This window comes from Phoca vitulina, unplaced genomic scaffold (genome assembly GCF_004348235.1).
Source record: "Phoca vitulina isolate PV1807 unplaced genomic scaffold, GSC_HSeal_1.0 scaffold5, whole genome shotgun sequence".
Classification (NCBI taxonomy): domain Eukaryota; kingdom Metazoa; phylum Chordata; class Mammalia; order Carnivora; family Phocidae; genus Phoca; species Phoca vitulina.
In genome coordinates, this window is record NW_022589708.1 from 33,714,230 (window position 1) to 33,736,295 (window position 22,066).

General features: G+C 35.4%; 1 protein-coding gene across 2 annotated transcripts in view; it reads right to left on the reverse strand.

Annotated features, from left to right (window-relative positions):
* Nucleotides 1–22,066, reverse strand: part of PIBF1 (progesterone immunomodulatory binding factor 1) — a 209,439-nt gene that overhangs the window by 71,180 nt on the left and 116,193 nt on the right. For both annotated transcript variants that reach the window (XM_032402871.1, XM_032402870.1), the window contains exons 11-13: nt 16,667–16,832; nt 10,058–10,208; nt 3,457–3,547 (exon numbers count right to left, since the gene is read on the reverse strand). In XM_032402871.1, the coding sequence (XP_032258762.1) occupies nt 3,457–3,547; nt 10,058–10,208; nt 16,667–16,832 (408 nt within the window). The remainder of the gene's footprint in view (nt 1–3,456; nt 3,548–10,057; nt 10,209–16,666; nt 16,833–22,066) is intronic.

The window sequence follows — 22,066 nt, forward strand, 5'->3', positions numbered from 1 at the left end:
AAGAGAGAAAACCAAATTTTCATTATACACCAAAGTTTGCTAGAAGAAAAAAAAGTTTCCTCTGCTTTAATTTTTTCCTTTATTATAAAGCCCAGTCTACTGTGAGAGTTTCAACTTAAAGCTCTTTATAAAACTAGACGGAAACTAAAACAAAAGGTCTATAGTATGCAGTAAATCCTGCAATTTGAAAGGTTTAGAACCTTCAGAAAAGGCTATCCATTCAGATCTGCCAAAGCAAACAGAGAAGCACACACTGAGACCACGTTACTGCCTGGGTGTTACCCATTTAAGTTGCAGGTTAAAGAGCATAACCAAAACATGCAACCAGAAAATCTTGTTTGCTATTTTCAAAACAATCATGACCGAAACAAAAACATTACTTCAGATTTTCAAGTTTAGTCAAGTCAAGAAGAGCCCATTTCATTTTAATTTACTTTCATTGTATAAGCCCTTTTAACCTACTACAACTTTGTCCCAGCAAGAGTTTGATGTGATATTTTGTTATTGTTGATTATCTCCATTGAAACTTCAAAATATGAGTAAGCCTGATTTGAGACTTATAATAAAATCAACTGTGCAATTTACTCTAGGAAACCTTAATTGGTCTAACTAACCTTTACTGAATAACCCACTATATGCTAGGCACTGTGTGATGAACTCTGCATCCATTTTCTCACTTTAATTTCATAATATACCTTGAGTAGCAACAGACAACCTGTGAAAATTTTCAGTGACTATCGAATTTATTAACATGAAACTCAAAAACCAAAGTCCTAAAAATTAAAGTTTTGGATAACCATTAAAAATTATCTTTTTTGAAGACTATTCAATGATACAAGAAAATGTTCAAGATGGAATTATAAGATAAAAAATTAAACTTCCACGTTACATACAATAATATCCTAAATATGCAAGAAAATATATGTGTCTATATAAATTTTGAATGGTTATCTTTGGATGGTAGGATTACCAGCAATTTTCTAAAATAAACGTATTATTTTTATAATCAGAAATTTACTCCAATTAAGTGTTACCCTAACATACCTAAATCTGCTTGCTGAATGTATGAGATTTTACATCAAACACAGTATGAATGGAATGTATTGTGTAGCAGTTGAAAATAAGTTCCTTTGAAATTTTAATATATTTTGGTATAGACTAATGTATAATGAAAACTATTACGCAAACATTTCATTTGTGGTTCTGATTGAGTTGTTTTATAATGTACCTTCAGTTTCCACTGCTTTAATTTTAAATCTGAAGAATTAAATACAGACTCTCTTAAAAGCTACATTGCTTTCATCTTAAATAAGTTAAACAGAGCATAAAGCCACTGACTTCTTTACAAATATCTATTAAAAAATGAAATACAGACTTTGCAAACTTTGGAAATGTGTCAGACCCTAAAAGAGGGACCCTCTTTGCCACTGCTCAATTTTGTGCATACAGTAGGCACTCAATAAAAGATGTTGAATGAATGGGCGAAGGAATGCATAAATGTCCTCTTTGGCTATCTAGACTTACTTTCCCTTCACTCAGTTTAGATGACCTGAGAAGCACTTCCTCAAAATAACCCTCTGGTTCACCATGAGATGAATGCCTGGCACCAGCTGGTAGGAGATATTAATAGTATGCCCATTAGGCACTTGTTCAAGGCACATAGATAGCTCAGTGATAAAATCTTTAGAAATATTTGGATAGTTAAGATTATTCAGAATATGAATCAGTTGTGGTTCCTTAAATCTTCACTCTAATTATTAAGAAATCAACATCTGCTTTTGGAAATTCTTTAAAAAAAAGTAAGGTAACAGCAATAATTGCTTTCAATTTTAGAAGAACTCAGCATTTAGGGCTGAAGAAAAGAGCTTACAACAGCAAAATTCTTTTTTTTTTCCCCCTTGTGACAAAGATTCTTTTGAAGGATTCATATGCTAAAAAAAGAAGAGAATAGACCTTTTCCTTCAAATTTCAATTTTTAGTATTTACCAATCATTTACCACTGACAAAGAAGTCTCTTACCCACAAAAGTACATTTCTATTCCTCCCTAGGCAATATAATGCTCCAAAACAGTGATATGCTGATAATTACAAAAAGCCGAGGTCACCCTTAGTGACCTGTGGAGGGAGTGGGCAGAGAATGGGAATGGGATGGGGCTTTAACTGATTTTTCAAATAATATATAATTTAGAAATACGTGCATCTTCACCAGACAGAATTAACCATTCCAGCTACAAAATGACACTTGACAGTCACCTATCCTTGATCTAAAATTTTTCCAGGTATTTTCTTTAACCAGTAAGGGACACAAATTCAAAGCATCCATTTGTTTTGTTATAAAATGGCATATATCTTACATCACGGCCTTAAAGACATTCTATTCTCTGAGCCATCACTTCAAAGTTTCTACAGAAGTATTAAAGTTGGGATGAACTGTTTTTCTTACTCAGTGTGTAATGTCTCTAAATGTTTCAATCAACCTATATAAAAATAAAAGATAAGCAGCTTTGCATCCTCAAATACTCAGATGAAGAGACAATTCTAGGTATCTTACATCATGCTACATAAAGAAAGAGAATAAACAAGAATAAGATACAGTTGCTGACCTTGAGGAACCTTCCAAATGGCTGGGGAAATGACATGGGAAACAAGAGTTAATGAGATGAGAGAGATGCTCTATTGTGTGGTATGGAGAAAACAGATGTTTATAAGCACAGAGATATACTGCCCTCATTTTGGGTAGAGAAGCAAATGAGGCTGGAGAGGTGGGGCCAGGTGGAGGGGCCTGGAGGTCTGGCAGAAATATTTAGATTTGATACAGTAGAAAATGGGGCAGTGAGATGTTTTTGCACATAAGGATGGATTAAAGTGCGAGAAAGGAGTTAGGTAAAAAAAAATCAGCTAGGTCAACCAGAAAACTGATTAATATAGACACAATTTTTCTCTTAGTGTACTCTAAGTAGTATTTTGAGTGGATCTCCCCCAAATTTTCTGGGCTTCACAGTCTTTTACATTTTCAATCATAATACACATTCTATCTCATCTCTTTCTCTCCCTGCTTCCCTCTTTCTTTTTCTCAAATATATGTCAAGGAATATACATAGCTGAATAAAAAACAAGAGGAAAAAGGAAGCATAATTAATTAATTTTAACCTGAAAACTGTTGGTACAAAAGCATTTGTAACTCACTTGAAATTAATGTGAAAATAAAATTAAAATGGTGTCATTACCACTGAATCTAATTCTAGGAAAATTCTAATGTACACTTCTATTTTACTGACCATTAAACTCACTTAAAAATACATGAAATGCATGATTATAACTTACTATGCTTTATTTTGTGAGCAATTTAATATTTATGCATACTAAGAATAAAGTAACTTTGCACATTATCAAAAAGCATAATGTAATTACATTTAGCTTGAGTAGATAAGTAAAACAAATATATATTGATTTTACCTTTGCTTTAGTCGTCTTTTGGCCGTTGTGGGAACATTAGCACCATAGCCATAGGAAAAAAGAACCCTTTCAGCCTCATCTTCATTTTCAACTGAAAAGTATTAAAGTGTATGATGTAAAATAAGTCTTTTTTTTTTTTTCTTAAAAAGCACGGCAGAAGTGAAAATTAAAAAAAGGGGTCATACTAATGAATCAGGGAGCATAAGAACATTAGAAAGGGCTAACGCATAATCTCAAACAGTCCATTTGTAAGTAGAAGCATATTTCTTAAAGTTTATGGTTGCTTAAATTTGTTCCATTTATTTTTAAAAGGTGTAAGGGCTTGCATCATATGACATGTTAAAGTTTCTTGTTATAAAGCATAGTAATATAGACACTATGTTATTCTGAATGATTCTAAGGCCTTTTACATGGAATGTATGTTATATAATTATAAATAAGTAATGATAACATCAATTTGACTACTTCTCAATAAAAGAAATGACTATTTTTAATTAGGAAAGATGTGCATTATTTTATCAGAACAACTTTATCTTAACTAAGTTAGTAATAATGAAACTGCATTTAAGTAGGCTAATCTGAAAAAAATGTGCAGTACTAACAATGTATTGATGGCCTTTTTTTTTAATTAGAAAAAAATTCAGCAAAACCATTTACTTCTAAATTCTGCCACTGTCACACCACTCTTTTTCAGAAGGAACTTTAACTGACAGGTTAACATTTCATTGTTAAAAAGTTTAAAAGCAATGGCAATTTTACTGTAAGTTGGGATTAAAAAATAAAGTCCATAAAAACTAAAGGTTTACTAGCTCAAATTAAAGCAGTCAATGATATATAACAATTTTTGTAACATTATTAACAACAACCATTATTCTAACATTAAAAAGAGAAACCTTTTTTTTTTTTTTAAAGATTTTATTTATTTATTTATTTGTTAGAAAGAGAGAGGGAAAGAGCACAAGCAGGGGGAGCGGCAGGCAGAAGGGAGAAGCAGGGAGCCCAATGTGGGACTTGATCCCAGGACCCTGGGATCATGACCTGAGCCGAAGGCAAACGCTTTAACCGACTGAGCCACCCAGGCTTCCCGAGAAAGCTTTCAGAAGTGTTCCAGGTTTAAAGCAAAGTCACATAGTTCACATTATTAAGTGAAGCTATTTGCAGGTCCATTACTGTAATATGCATATATTTGTTGACTGATCCTTTTATGGCACATTAAGAATTTTAAATAAATTTTTTCTGTTTTCCTTCAATTTTATCCCTATTTTTCATGGCGAACAAGGGTCAGTTCTCAGAGGTAGAATTATTAGTTGTCAGGGAAATGTGGAAGCAAGAGATGACATATGCCATTGCCAATTCTGCCATCGTTTGTCATGGCTTCAGATCCAAGATGAGTTCTCCAATTCAGCTCTATCAGAATGGCAGAATGGCTCTATTAGAGCTGGCATTTGGATACCTATCTGACTCTTGTCTCTAAATTCGGAAGGAAGAAGGTAAATGTAGTTAACATCTCAAAAACCCATCAGTTAGATATTAATGGACATCTTAAATTTGAGTTTAATACCTAATGGATTGATAACTCATGGGATAACTAATCTAGTGGTGATTTAAGTACAGAAACAATGTACTATACAACATGGTAAATGGTACTAAAGAGATATGAATGTGTCTTAATAGTACAGAGCACTGAGACACTATATCTGAGTGCCACCATTTTTCTTAAGCTAGAAGCATTAGGAGGACAATGTGTGGGGAGACTAATATTCACAGAGAAGGCACAGGAGGGCCTGTGCATGTGTAAAGGCACAGAGCTGTGAAGTTTTAGTAACTGTGAGATAAGTGGATGGGGTTAGCTTAGAGAACAACAGTAGTAGAAAGGTAGGTTCAGTTCCAACTGGGAACGGAACTAAAGTCTTATTTGCTAGGCTAAGGAGTTTGGATTTTATTTTATTCCACAGTCAACAAGGAACTAATAGAAAGGTGACATGACCAAAAGATTGTTGTTGTTGATGCTGACATTGTAGAAAAATAATTTCTAATAATAGGGAACAGAATGGCCTATATTGGCACAGAGAACCCCTCACAAGTTGTAGTAATAACCCAGTTGAGACATGGTCCCTAAGAGCAATGGAGGATGAAGAAAAGAAGCTAGATTCTAGACAAATGAATAGGTGTGGAGGTGCGGTAAGGCACTAGATAAAGGTTGACAAAAGTTGGATGGTAATTAGACTTTAATTAACAGATCAAGAATACAAGAATATTAGTAAGTTTCATAGACAGAAGAAAAAATGTAAGAAATGTTACACTTCTAATGACTGCAAGAACTCTTTACAGATCTACGGAATCATTAGCCCACAGAGAGTAAATGAAATTGTGGAAAAGGATAAGATTATCCGGAGAGAAGGTAAGTAAGTAAGACTTAAAGAGCTGTTGAGGAGGAAAACCCTCGGTGAACAGTTAGCTAACTCTTTAGCTAGAAGAAGAGACAACAAAATCGATGGAGAAGAAAGAAAGGCAGGTGACTCTAGAGAAGCAAGAGCAGTGTCTCAAGAAATGTGACAAATGCCTTGCAGAGGTTACAAGTAGTATGAGATGGACAGCAGGTTTCCAGAATCTGGTTTTCTTTTTATATTGGAATTTATTTAGCTTCTGGGCAATACTCTCTTTCTCTTTCTTTCTTTTAGTAGGCTCCATGCCCAGCATGGAACCCAATGTGGGACTTGAACTCACAACCCTGAAATCAAGACCTGAGCTGAGATCAAGAGTTCAACATTTAACCAACTGAGCCACCCGGGCGCCCCACAATACATCTAACAACTGGATGAGATCTTTGAAAACTAAACTCCTCAAATATCCAAATAATACACTTATTTAATTATAAAGAGCAATTCAAGTATAAATAGGCTGTGTCATTTGCCACGATTACACCCTAATAAATGAAGTCTAACCATCTTCATATCAGCTGAAATTTGCTGTATTAGATGGTGATCCTTTGAAAATTGTACACAATGTAGTACTAAAAAAGAATGTTTTGTACTACATCTTTGAAATTTTTGTTACTAAGTATTCTTTAAGGATAGGAATATTCTAATTTCCATTGTGAATGGATAGAGATGAACCTAGTTTCTTGATCTTCCAAGTATAAATATATTTTATTCTAAGATGATTTTAAGGTGGTTTAAACAACAGCAAAGCAAAAATTTATTTCTGTATTTTTTCTAAAGATTTTATTAAGAGGGATGCCTGGATGGCTCAGCCAGTTAAGTGTCTGACTCTTGATTTTGGTTCAGGTCATGATCTCAGTGTGGTGAGACTGAGCCCTGCATCTAGCTCTGTGCTGGGCATGGAGCCTGTTCAGGATTCTCTCTCTCCTTCTCCCTCTGCCAGCACCCCCCTCCCACTCCGCTTGGGTTGCGTGTTCACTCTCTCTCAAAAAAAAAAAAAAAGATTTTATTAAGAAAATATTTACACATCTGGAAAAGCTAAAAGATGTTTATAGGGTACACCCATATAGCTCAACATCTGGATTCTGAGTTAAACATTGCATTGTACATAATTTATCACACATCTATCACTATATACATTTATGAATCTATCTTACATTTCTAATGTATTTCCAAGTAAGCTGTAGACATCTGTCCTTCACCTCTCAACAGTTCAACATGTAAATTATCAACTATAGTTCAATATTTATTTATAGTTCTTTTTTAAAAGAATTAAGTTTACATATGTTAAGAGTTACAAATCTTAAGTCTACCATTCAGTGAGTTCTGAGAAATATACACATGTGTAACACAAACCCTATTAAGATACAGAATTCCAACACCCTGGGAAGTTCCCTAATATCTCTTTTCCCATTTATTTTTTTTATTTTTATTTTTTTAAAAGATTTTATTTATTTATTTGACAGAGAGCACAAGTAGGGGAGCAGCAGCAGAGGGAGAGGGAGAAGCAGACTCCCCGCCGAGCAGGGGAGTTGAATTGCCCCCCCAATGTGGGGCTTGATCCCAGGACCCTGGGATCATGACCTGAGCCGAAGGCAGATGCTTAACGACTGAGCCACCCAGGCGCCCTCTTTTCCCATTTAATTTTTGGTGACAACCATCCTTAGAGGCAACCACTGTTCTGCATTTTTTTTACTATAGATTAGTTTCTCCTCTTCTAGATTTTTATATAAATTTTTTTTTTTAAAGATTTTATTTATTTATTTGACAAAGAGAGAGAGTTAGTGAGAGCAGGAACACAAGTGGGGGAGTGGGAGAGGGAGAAGCAGGCTTCCCGCCGAGCAGGGAGCCCGATACGGGGCTCGATCCCAGGACCCTGGGATCATGACCTGAGCCGAAGGCAGACGCTTAACGACTGAGCCACCCAGGCGCCCCTAGATTTTTATATAAATTTAGTCATATAAGGCTTCTAGGACTAAGCATAAAGTTTTTCAGATTCATCCATGTTGCTGAAGACATCAGTAGTTTGTTTCTTTTTATTGAGGAGTAGTAGTCTACAATATAAAATGTATTATGGTTTGATTAGCCATTTTCCTGTGATAGTCACCTGGGTTGTTGCCAGTTTTTGACTATCATGAATACAGCTCCTGAATATCCAGGTAGAACTCTTTTTGTATGCATACGCTTTCTTTTCTCTTGGGCAAAATACATAGGAATAGAATTGCTGTATTATTGGATAGGTTGTTTGGTTTTATACCAAATTGCAGTTCTATATTCTCACTAACATTGTTATAACCAGTCTTTCTAACTTCAGCCATTTTGGTAGGTGTGTACTAGTATTATTAAATGTGGGCCTTTTACTAGGCCCCTGCATTTCCATATAAATGGAATATAAAAGGTATTTTAAACTGCATTACAATGTTTAATATGTTATAAAAATAGAAATCCTTGCCTTGTACTCACTCTCCCTTAAAGAGAAAGCATTTACTATTTCATCATTAGGAATGATATTAGCTGTAGGTTCTTTGTAGATATCCTTTATCAGATTGAGGAAGTTCTGTTCTACTCCTGATTTCTTTAGACAGAGGGACATATGCAAAATTCTGAAGAAAAGAAGGAGTATGGAACTTTCAAAATAAGAAGATAGCAGGAGGGGAAAAATGAAGGGGGGAAATCGGAGGGGGAGATGAACCATGAGAGACTATGGACTCTGAAAAACAAACTGAGGGTTCTAGAGGGGAGGGGGCTGGGGGGATGGGTTAGCCTGGTGATGGGTATTAAAGAGGGCACGTACTGAATGGAGCACTGGGTGTTATACGCAAACAATGGATCATGGAACACTACATCAAAAACTAATGATGTAATGTATGGTGACTAACATAACATAATAATAAAAAAAATAAGATGATATGATAGGGAATGGCAAGGCATGAAAGATAAAGGAAGGTCTAATGCAAGAAGTTGTGCTAAGGAATCTGACTTCATGCTATCTGAAGGTGACAGAGGCATTAACGCAGGGGTATGGTACAATCAAATCTGTATTTTATAGAGATTCCTCTGACTCCAGGGAAGACACTGAAGACAAATTTGGAAACTTGCAGTTAGGATATTGACTCTAGAAGTGGAAGAAAGATACTGATAGGAATGAAACAAAAGTTTTCCTTAAATAGGCCTACAAATATAACATATCCTTTACAAGAAAATGTGCACAAAACAGATTCGAATTCAATTTCAACTTCAACTGAAGTTTAAACCCACTTGATAAGAAAGTCCCTGATATTTCTGACTTTCGAACAAAAATAATGTGCTGTAGCAAACATCTCAGTCAATGGTGAAAGGTTAATTTAAAATATTCCTTTAACACCAAGGATAACACAGGAAGATTGTATAATAAGAGGAAACAGAAGAAGTAGAAATTGAAGGTCCAGGATTATAACCAGGTATATTCAAGGAATTTTTGTTTTCTACGACTCATTCAAAGCGTCACCTTCCCTCTTAGGTACTGTATTCCTCACCACCAAGGTGGAATTAACTCACAACCTCTTCTGTATTTCCACTGAGAAATGCCTATTTCTTGCTAATAGCACATATCTCACTTCTTTATCTTCAATATATTTGTCTCTTTTTTTTTTTTTTTTAAAGATTTTTTATTTATTTGACAGAGAGAGACAGCGAGAGAGGGAACACAAGCAGGGGGAGTGGGAGAGGGAGAAGCAGGCTTCCCGCCGAGCAGGGAGCCCGATGAGGGGCTCGATCCCAGCACCCTGAGATCATGACCTGAGCTGAAGGCAGACTCTTAACAACTGAGCCACCCAGGCGCCCCAATATGTTTGCTTCTTCCAGTGGTCTAGGTTAGAAGCTCTCATCAGGTAGAATTATCACGTGAACTCCAAAGCCCCAGGTTCCTGGCACATGTAAACATTTAATTGTTCAATGAGGAACTGTATAAATGAAAAGATAAAATCTGTCATAGTTAACTGATTTTTTAGGTGCCAACTACTGAAATTAAGATTAACTAATTTTTAAGATGTAAGATACATATTTTTTGAAAGTCACCAACTGGATTTTAAAGAAATATACCAAGCGGTTTTAGAAACAATACCAGGTTCCTTGTGCTGCCAGAAAAAAGAGTTGTGTGTGTGAGGTAGTGGGAGACTTACTTTCTGCAGTTTGCATTATTATTTCATCGAGCTCTTTTTCCAATCTCTCATAAATGTCTAGCCTTGCCTGATGCTCAGAGTTCCGTGATTGAAGTTCAGTAATGCGTTTTTCAGAAGAAGCTTGGAGACTGTAAAATTCTTTAGTTAAAACCTAACAGTGGAAGAAAAAAAAAGTGCAAAGGCAGAATTAAACAAGGTTAACAGTTAAGACAAATATGTGACACAAAAATACTTTCACATTTTTCCCCCTCTTTCTAATGATTTTAATATGAGGAGAAAGTAGCTCGATTGAGATGACTGAGGACGTAAGATACATTTATTTCTAAGGCAAATAATTCATTCATCTGTAACTGAAAATTATGAAGCACATTATTGTATGAAGTGAATAAAAAACAAATTTAAAACTTTGAAATAGTTATAGGAGTAAGATTAGCATTTACTTGTTAGAACTAAGAAAATGCAAGAGTGCCATACTTACCAGAAGGTCATTTATTTGGCAATTTTAGCCACTGGAGAAAGGCTTGCAGGCTTACAAAGCTGTGTGTAAAAATGATATACTCATCCTTCAGTTTTCCATCAGAGCTTATTTCATCTATGCTTACCATGGTTTTAATGAGATTTCTGGTTTCTTGAACAATTATAAATTCAAAGCAACAAATTAAAATGATAAATATGAAGTGCCACGTGGGGCAGTAACAAAAAATGCCTTTGTATAGAAAGGAAGGATTTAAAAAATTATAAAAAAAGAGATACGGAAATTAGAGTTATTTTGTATAAGAACAAAAAATCCTACATTCTTCAATGGTGATACGTTGAAGGAATCACTATGATGATAATGTATTCAGTAAAAAAATAGGAGATATTTCTAGTGGCACAGGAAATGTTTTAATGCTTAAATTACACTCCAATTATCTAGAAAGTTTACTAACTAGAACAGACTAAATTATGCAGTGGTATTACACTTGCTTCCCAATACAGCATAAGCAATGTAGTATTTCCTTAGAAGCAACAGAATATTATGGTTAAGAATATGGGTTTGTAGCCAGAAAGATTTGTATTTCAATGCTGGCTTTGACACTTACTAGTTGTGGATCTTAGGCAATTATTCTTTCTAGGCCTACCTCAAAACATTGTTGGAAGGATTACATAAGATGATATATTCGCAGGGCTTATTAGCACAGTGCCTAGAATACAAGTCTGTATGTAAGTCTGAAAAATACTATTACTACTGTAAGAATTATGAGAATGTTGTATTAAATGGCTCGCAGACATAGAGATCCACCTGCTTAATTGCTCAGAATTCTCTATAATGAAACAATTTTTAACACAACTTATTTTCTCTCATGACATAAAGTTCCCTTAACAAATGTATGTGATTGTATGCTTTCTATGATGTGGAAAAAGGAAAAGATGCAGATCTATTTCCAGGTTTTACAAACAGAAATTACAGTTTCCTTAACCTATTCTATCTTATTTTCCTTTAATGATTTCCATCAAAACTTCTCCCCAAAGTAAATTAAACATTATCCCCCACCTTCCACATTTACTCCTTTGGAGGATAAAGAAATAGTAACATGGGAATAATGATGATTATGATAATAATTATTATAAAGATGATGATGATGGGATGATTTTAGTGTCCCTGATTGGATCAGAAAAAGAAAATTCATCTTTTAGTATTATTTCTTCTTTATTCTTGCCAGCTGGGAATATGTTCTCTAGGGACTTATTAATTCATTATAACTAAATTGCTAGTCAGTGAAATAATCTAGAGCTTTCGTATAATTTATTATATTGAGATGCAACTCATTAAGACTTTGGTGGCTGATGACAATAATTCCATGGTCAAAAGAGAGGATCAGTAAGGACACTGCTAAATGATTATTCTCACAGCACAGCTGATACTTTTCATCTGTACCCCACCTCCCTCAGTAAAAACACCACACAATGAAAAACTGCAGAAGTGGATATCTAAAGAGATAAACAATCAAAATGTTGAAGATGGGGTATTTATAAAGTATTATTTTAATTAGAGATTTTAAAAGTAGTATTAAATTGAGAGATACAATTTAAAATTCTCTCTTCATAACACAGAGGAGAGATCGCCAGAAACACCTAACACCTCTGTATTCTATGGTGGAGAATTCCCTTTTACTGTGGATTTGTCTGAGTGGTTGCTATAAATACATTTATTATTGTTTCTGAAAAGCCAAAGAAGATCTTGATTATTGGACCTATGGAAGGTTATCATAGGAAAGATTCTTTAGGAAAAACCAATACATGAACATTTGAGTTCGAACATGAATGCATAAAATAGATCAGCAGCTGCTTTTAGAAATCCATTAGATATTAAGCTTTCACAGTGGATAATTCCTTCCTTTAAATAATAGAATGATAATACAAAACTATAGGTCAATAATTGCTTTAAAAAGAGATAAAAATATAAAGCCACTGTTCTGGGAGCCTTTGCCAATTGATAAAGTACAATAAACTGTCTCCAAGCTATTAATCAATGAGAATATTGGGTAAAAGACACAGAAAAGTATATAAATACAACAAACTTTATCCTTCACAAATTTATTTCTCTCTAAATTCATTATAAAAAAGAACTGTTTTAGAAATACTTTCCAGTATTACAGAAAAATGGATTCGAACAATAGTACGGCAGTAACATTCATCAAACCATTCATTCATTCTTTTTTTTTTTTTAAGATTTTATTTATTCATTCATGAGAGACAGAGAGAGAGAGAGAGAGGCAGAGGCAGAGGGAGAAGCAGGCTCCCTGCAGAGTAGGGAACCCGATGCGGAACTCGATCCCAGGACCCCGGGATCATGACCTGAGCCAAAGGCAGACGCTTAACCAACTGAGCCACCCAGGCGTCCCACACTCATTCATTATTTACTGAGCATCCACCATCAGCAAAGCACAGGTATTGGCGACACAATGATAAATGAACAGTTCCTGTCCCCTCAAGGCTCCCAGTATAATGGAGGAAAAAATGTAAAGAAATTCCCCTAAAGCCTCAGTTTTATCAATCGGTTTTCAGAATCATAGTATGTTTTACAAAGGTGTTTCTCCATAACCTTTACACACAAAAAACCCCACAATAATTGCTAGTCAACTCATTCACTGACCAAGTGGGTAGGTCTATGGGAGAGTGGTTTTCATACTGCAAGTTGTAACCTAAGAGGTCATGAAATCAATATGGACTGCAACCATCTAAAATAGTAAAACAGAATGGTTCAGAAAACATCAGTACCACGTGTTGTAAAGTATTATTTAGTGAAATGTCTGTGTCAGAAGTACAGAGAAGGAAGTGCTTCCCTGTCTTCCTATCTATACCTCCCATCCCCCTTCTACCTGTCCTGAGACACACCCTCAAGCACAGTCATCCAATTTGGGAAAAAACAAACAAAAAACGAAAGGCATTTTGCTAGGAATTATGAAATTTGAACCATGGAAAATATGATTTGCAAAAGATGAATTTCAAATTAGAGCCGATCAAATATAGTCTAATCGAAAATGTGTGGGAGAATCTGCTGTTGCAGATTATGGCTACAGTAGGTTCCTGAAGAAGGTATTTGAAAAAGTTTTAAACGCTGAATACTGGTTTGCTTTAGAAGTATACACTATCTACAATTTTTGCTTCTGTTTCTTTAAATACATATGTATTTAATATCATCTTTATTTTTTTTCCTAAGGCTTCATTTTCTGTGAGAACCTTTATCTTGTTAATCTTAGTTTTACCTATTAGAGTACTTTTCAGAAATGTAATCTCTGAGAGATTACTTTAACGAAAACTTACATCATTAGCTAATTAATCATGCTAATGACATTATTACATCTTTTAATTTTTTAAATGAGCACTTCCCACAAATCTAAAATATTCAGGAACATGACTACATGTAACCATAGAATACATGAATATAGCAAAAAATATAGTTTATAATATACTAACTGAAAATTGTTTAATTATCAACTATTGAAATAAATAAATTCCAATTTTTAGTGTAATAAATAATGCCATGATATATTCCATTAATATAAACCTTTATAAGCATCTCTTATTATTTCCTCAGGTAAAATTCCTTTAAAATTACTGTATCAATTTTTTTTTTTTAAAGATTTTATTTATTTATTTGAGACAGAGAGAGTGGAGAGGGTGTGCACGAGCAGGGTGAAGGGCAGAGGGAGAAGCAGACTCCCCGCTGAGTGGGGAGCCCCATGTGGGGCTCAACGTGGGGCTCGATCCTGGGACTCCGGGATCATGACCTGAGCTGAAGGCAGCTGCTTAATGGACTGAGCCACCCAGGTGCCCCTACTGGATCGATTTTTTAAGGACTTTAACATAGGTCACCATATTGTCCTCCAGAAGAGATGTTCTGTTTTCTAACTGCTTAAGGTTTCCCTTTTAAGGGTACTCTTGCCAGCAGTTTGAAAACAACAAACAGACCCATGTAAAAGTAGAAAAGAGTTTAAATTTACATTTCTATAATGCTTAGGGAGAATACACGTTTTTGTCTATTTCTTGGCAATTTGCATGTCTTTTCTTGGAAACAGTTCATTCCTTCTTCCCACCTATTCTCTAGAAGAGGAAGGTATGTCCTTTTGATAAGAGATCTTTTAAAAGTAAGGAGACAAGCCTTTTCTCTTATATAACATGAATATTATTTTTCAGTCTTCATTTTGCCCTTTAATATTATTCAGACTTTTTTTTAAACACAGAAGCATTAAAGATTTTATTTTTCCTATATGATTTCTTCCTGTTTTTAATCAACAGATCAACAGAATTAATCCACAAACTGACATAATATAAAATTTCATCTGTATTTACTTTTTTTTTTTAAGATTTTTAAAAGTTTTATTTACTTGAGAGCACAAGTAGGCAGAGCAGCAGGCAGAGGGAGAGGGAGAAGCAGGCTCCCCACTGAGCAGGGAGCCCGATTGGATTCAATCCAGGACCCTGGGATCATGACCTGAGCCAAAGGCAGTCGCTTAACCAACTGAGCCATCCAGGTGCCCCTGTATTTACTTTTAATAGTTTTACAGTTCTGTATTTACATTTAGCTAGGATCCATCTGAGTTTTACTTTGATATGCAGTGTGAAGCATATAAGTAACTATTTTCTTTAAATACTCAAATGATGATCACAGCACTATTTGTTGTCCAATCCAGTTTTCCCCCGATTTGTAATATAACCTTTACAATGAATATTCTTTTTTTTTTTAAGATTTTATTTATTTGAGAGGGGGAGAATGAAAGAGAGCGGCACGAGAAGGGGGAGGGTCAGAGGGAGAAGCAGACTCCCTGCTGAGCAGGGAGCCTGATGCGGGACTCAATCCTGGGACTCCAGGATCATGACCTGAGCCGAAGGCAGTCGCTTAACCAACTGAGCCACCCAGGCGCCCCCAATGAATACATTCTTAAATTTATGTGATTATGGGTCTTGAGTTTGTACTTGATACCACTTATGGATGTTTTCTGGGTGGATTTTAATTGTTCTTGCCTCAGAATGAATTTTAAAATGTGATACATATTTCTTATTTCTTTTTAACAATTTTCTTCAAAAATTGATTATTCTTGGGGCACCTGGGTGGCTCAGTCGGTTGAGCGTCCAACTCTTGGTTTTGGCTCAGGTCATGATCTCAGTGTTGAAAGATTGAGCCCCACGCTCAGTGGGGAGTCTGCTTGAAGATTCTCCCCCTCTGCCCCTCCCACCATTTGCACACATGCTCTTTCTCTCTAATAAATAAGTAAATCTGAAAAATTGATAATCCTTTTTCTTCTACTTATACTACAAATTACTTTGTTCAGTTAAAAAAGAGCATGCTAGCATTTGATTAAAAATATATCACTTGATAAAAATAGAAAAATATGTAATATTGCATATTACCTTCCAGAAAGATGGTATTTCTTATATATTAGTGAAGTTGTATGCTTTTCTTGATATAGGCTCTGCACTATTCCAAGTAATTATATATTTTTAGTTGGTATGTGAATGAGATCTTTTTCTTTCTTTCTTTTTCCTAACAATTCTAGTCCTTTTTGTTACACATCTTTCTGAAATATACATATTTTGTGTGTGTGTGTGTGTGCACATGTACACACGCAGGGCAGTGCTAGGTCTTACAGGTAAAATAAAGCTCAATATGATCTTGACCTTGTACTTATTAAGCTCACATGTTAAGCTAATTTTATTACATTTTTAAATTAATTTTTAAAATTAAACTCTATGCCCAAAGTGAGGCTCTAACTCCTGACCCCGAGATCAAGAGTTGCATGTTCTACTGACTGAGCCAGCCAGGAGCCCCATGTTATGCTACTTTTTTTTTTTTTTTTAAGATTTTATTTTTTTATGAGAGAGAGAGAGAGAAAGGGAGGAGGGGGGAGAGTGTGTGAGCAGGGGTAGGGAGCAAAGGGGAGATGGAGAGGGTGGGGAAAAGAATCTCAAGCAGACTACATGCTGAGCATGGAGTCCAACATGAAGCTCAATCTCACCAATCTGAGATCAGGACCTGAGCTGAAACCAAGAGTTGGACGCTTAGCCTACGGAGCCACCCAGGCGCCCCTGTTCTGCTAATTTTAAAAGAAAAGTCCGTATATGTACCTCTAATTTTTTCTGATATTTTTCACATTCCAACTGACACTGTGTGAGATTTCTTGCAGTTTCCTCTTGGATAAGTTGAACACGCTCACTTTCAAAAGATTTTAATTTACTTTGATGGAGATATTCTGTTACTTTGCTTTCTGTACTAAGTTGCAGTTCTCTGTACCTGAAAGAAGCAGAATGGTTATGAGACTCTACAGAAATCTCAATGATTTATATAAACATAAACATTACTTCTATCTTTTCTACACCCCCATATTATTATGTAGTTAGTAACTTATATTTATACAGCAAAGCTTTTGTAAATAATTTAGAAAGGCATATGTATGGAAATATGCTAAGTCTGGAGAACAAAACATACTAAACTACTTCTATTGCTCCCTTATTTTTATTTCTTCCATCCCCAAATAATTATTCCCTATTATTTTGTAAGACATTTAAAATAAAAAATAGTAAGAGCAAGTTTCAGTTATATTGCTTAAAATGATTTAATTTCTATACATTTCAAAGGCCTTCTTAAATCTATAGCAAAATTGATTCCAAGCTTGCTGTTTCTAAGTAATGTCAGATGGAGGATGGCAGGAAATATGCACAACGGACTGCAAATTCTTAGGAGTTTTGTAAGATAAATTTTTAAGTTAGTAAATATATATATATTTGGATATTATAAGAAAACATAATGCACAGATTACCGAGATAAATATATAACAAGTAGTATATTACTACACAGATAAGGAACGTTTTCTTCATTCCATAGGTCTAACTAGTAATAAAACCCTTTCCATATATAAATCACCACCTATTATAAATTTGAAAATGCTTCAGGATGATTATGTTCTAGAGAGGAAAACACAGAAACATTATATTGTTTTAGGGGCCTATTATGAACCCAATATAATGCTAGATTAGGTTATTAAAATTCATTTATTCAAATATTTATTCAGCTAGTCACTATGCTAGGTAAATGTATATATAATGGTAGACAAAATGGTTTCCCTCCTCTTAAACAAGTTAGTTTTCTGGGGAAGATAGGCAAATAAACATGAAAATTCAATAGAGTATGGCAAATGCTTCAGTAGGGTAGTCCCTAGGTTCAATGGGAACATAGAGGAAGGAGAGACATAATTTGGTTTGTATGGATGCATGTGTGTGGTGGGGAGTGTATGAGGAGGTTTGGGGTGGGAAGTGCTGTAGAGAAGAAACAAGAGTATGTGTACAGCAGGGAAGCAGAGAGCACAGTCAATTTTATTCAGGGTATCTCATGTAATCCTTACAACAACTCTATTAGGGATTTTTCAGATGAAGAACCAAAGGCTCAGAGATGTCAGAGAATTTCCTTAACAGGAAGAAGCTGCTAGTAAATTTCAGGTTGGGTCTCAAATCCAGCTCTATTTAGACTCTACAGCAATGATCTTTCCATGACTATGTGATATTCTTAACTGACATTTCTGAGGTCAGATAAGGTTTTTAAAGGTCATTTCGCTATGTGACAATAACAATAACATTCAAAGTACAATCAGAGAAGATATGCATTAGGTATTTGCTCTTGGCTACTTCACTCTTGATACTTTTTTGTCTTTGATAAAAACATTTCACATTCAGATTGGTAGAAGTTCAATGTATATTGGTACACATGATTTAAGATATAGCAAGGCTTTCAGGTAAATGCCAGCTTGTGTGTTTAACTTTTTGGAAAGTCCTGCCAGTAATTATATATATGTGTAACTTATACATATGTATATATACACATATATATATACACATATATATATGTATGTTCATAGTAACATATATATGTGTATATATATATGTGTATATATATGTAAAACTTTCCACAATTTTATTTTAAAAATATTTTTATACAGATAAGCAAACATTGAGAATATTTTTTTATTGAGACATAAAATATACACTGTAAAATTAACCCTTAAAAGTATATAATTCACTTTTTATAGTTTTTGGTATATTCACAAAGTTGTGCATCACCATTATCTAATTACAAAATGTTTCTATCACCCCAAATAAGAAACTCGTGTTCACTTAGCAATCAATCCCTCTCCATCCCCCTCTCCCCCCAGGCCCTGGCAACCACTACTATACTTTCTTACTGTATGGATTTGCTTAACTCTGGACATTTCATATAAATGGAATCATATAATATGTGGCTTTTTGATGTTTTCAAGGTTCATCCATGTTGTACCATGAATTAGTACTCCATTCCTTTTTATGGCTGGATAATATTCCATTGCATGGATATACCATAATTTGTTTATCCATTCATCAGCTCTTGGACATATGGGTCGTTTCTACCTTTTTGGCTATTACGAATAATGTTACTATGAACATTTGTGTAGAAGTTTTCGTGTAAACATGCTTTTCTCTTAAGAGAAAATTGCTAGGTCAAATGGTCACTCTATTTTTTAACTTCTGAGGAACCACCAAACTGCTTTCCAATGTGGCTGGACTATTTTACATTCCCACCAGCAGTTATAAGGGTGCTGATTTCTCCACATCCTTATCAACACTTGCTATTGTCTGTTTTTCTTTTATTATAGCCATTCTCATGGGTGTGAAGTGGCAAAAAAAAAATTATTTTACTCATTTATTAATTCAACATTTTACTGACATGAAAGTGTCCCTGGGGTAGGTTGTTTTATAAATATAAATGTATAAAACATGTGTGAAATCAATATCTATTTTGTATGCTACACTAAGGAACACACTAGACTGCATTAGCAAAATAAATTCTAGATAAGTCATTTAGAAGGTGATATTGATCTTTAAAATTGCTTTGAAAAGGTTAAACTGTGAAGTTTGCCTTCTTATGGATTCAAGACATTGTTGGGTAATCAATGCCAACTCCAAATAGGAAATTACAGGCTCAGCTTTTAGCTCCACTTGTTCTTATTCATTACACAGCACTTGAAAGTTACTTTTAGCACTATTACTCTTCCCTATATTGAGAAGTTAAATAACGATAGTTATCTCCTAGAAATCTGAGAACACTAGGTTTACTAAATTGACACTTCTAGAAGTCAAATGATAATTCTAAAGGACTACTCTATTCCTGCGTTGTTTATCCAATGAAAGACTCTGCTTCCAGTCATGATGCCTGTGTAAAAATTCTGAATTTGTTCAAGTGAGCTGTGACGATGCTGAAGAAACATTAGAGCAGCAAAAGCAGTTCCAGCATGAGGACTGGATGATAAGAGTGAGCACCGCCATCCCAGGAAATTCCCGCTTGCTTGCTTTGCTAATATAACCTGTCACATTTCACTTTGTTGATTCTGACTTCTCATCTTATTCTCATAATGTGAATATCTTATTTGAACAAAGTCATTATTATTCACATATTAACAACTGTATGTTTCACATTCCAATTCAGCATAGTAACCCTAAGAGGTCAAATTTCCTATAAAGTTAAAAGTATAATCAGAATCTCCAACTATCCTCACAATGATCTCATCCCAGGCCCCAATTTAGCTAGATTATGCTATATCTGTAACTGGGTTTTTAGTTTTCGTAAGACTCACCCATATATCACATAGTGCTTTAAAAATAGTAATATAAAATTCTAGAATTAATTGTTTGCTCTTAAGGAATACACTACAACAGATTTTTAAGCCAGAGATATAAGGAGACAGGTTAAAAGGTGAAAACCACCTATTAAATAGGGAGCTACAGACATGCTGACCATAAGAAATGCTCTCAGGCTATGGCGAAGTAACTCCAAGTAGCATAGTATGTTCTGCAATGCTAAGAAATAACTGCAGGAGAAAGATCAACATGGCATTCAATTCTCAGAAATGGGAGAACTCAGTTGAACAAAAGCACTGCATAAAACACTAAGTAACAGATTTTTGTTTTTTTTATAAATAAGATTTATTTATTTATTTTAGAGAGTCAGAGACAGAGCATGAGTGGAGGGGCAGAGGGAGAGGGAGAGAGAATTTCAAACAGACCCTGTGCTGCGTGAGCGTGAACTGGAAGCCGGGCTTGATCTCATGATCCTGGAATCACAACCTGAACGGAAACCAAGAGTCCGATGCTAACCGACTCCGCCTCAGTAACAACAGGTTTTTATAACAATACTTACATGAGCAGTCTTTATGTATACACTATGGTGAAAGTCTTGCTCATTACACTCTGATTATTAAGCCAAGAAATGTATATGGTTTATTCCCAACTCTATCAACAAGGTTATCATTGGGTAAAAAGGTGAAGGATCTATATAATTTTTAACTGTTTATTTAATCTCAGTTTTTTTTTTTTTTTAATTCCAACAAGAAACAACAACTGATCTTTGAATTTTGTCCACAAAATGTTCATGGCTATCCCAATATTAAAACTGGATATTTAGATACCCAAGCAGATTATATTCAGGAGTGAAGTTCCTGTAATCACCAGGACCAGGAAGTGGTCCTTCCATTAAGAACTGTAAGAGCTGGTCCACTCTGGAAGGAAGGCAGTGCAGCAGTGGAGGCAAGGCGTTTGTTGGGGTGCCAGAGGACAGCTGTGTGTAGACAGAGCATAGGAAGTAAAATCTGCACAAGGAAGAATGGCAAAGAAGCTAAGCAGAGTAACAGGATTTCCAGTGACTGGCAAGGGGTCAGGGGATCTTTAGTAGTCAGGCATTAGGTAGATTAACTGAGAGAAAGGATTGAAAGGTATTCTGGGTCAATACAGTGAAAACACTGTGGGACTCAGAAAAATACAAAATAGTCACAGTTGGACCACTACATCCTTTGTGTGAGGAGGATTATCTAATTCTAAATTTCAAAATCAATGGGGCAGAGGCTGCTGATAAACTTGCCACATGTAAAAGGAGTGCTTTGAAACAGAGATGCACCTGAGTCTCCAGATAGGAAGCCTTTGGTGGATTTTGCTGTGGGAAATTGGAGTTGACGAGGGCTGACATCTCTAATCAACTGAGAATCAGTCTTACATAGGTGGGCTACCAATCTCATTTTACTTTGCTGTCTGCAACTCCTCTTCCTCCTTATTCTTTTTTTTTTGAAAGATTTTATCTACTCATGAGAGAGACCCCAGCAGACTCGTCACTGAGCTTGGAGCCCAACACTGGTGGTGGTGGGGGGGTGCCACCAATCCCATGACCCCGAGATCACCACCTGAGCCGAAACCAAGAGTTGGTCGCTCAACCGACTGCGCCGCCCAGGGGCTCCTTCTTCCTTATTCTTTTTAAAGATTTTATTTACTTATTTGACAGACAGAGAGGCGGTGAGAGAGGGAACACAAGCAGGGGGAGTGGGAGAGGGAGAAGCAGGCTTCCTGCTGAGCAGGGAGCACGATGCGGGGCTCGATCCCAGGACCCTGGGGTCACGACCTGAGCCGAAGGCAGACGCCCAACGACTGAGCCACCCAGGTGCCCCCCTTATTCTT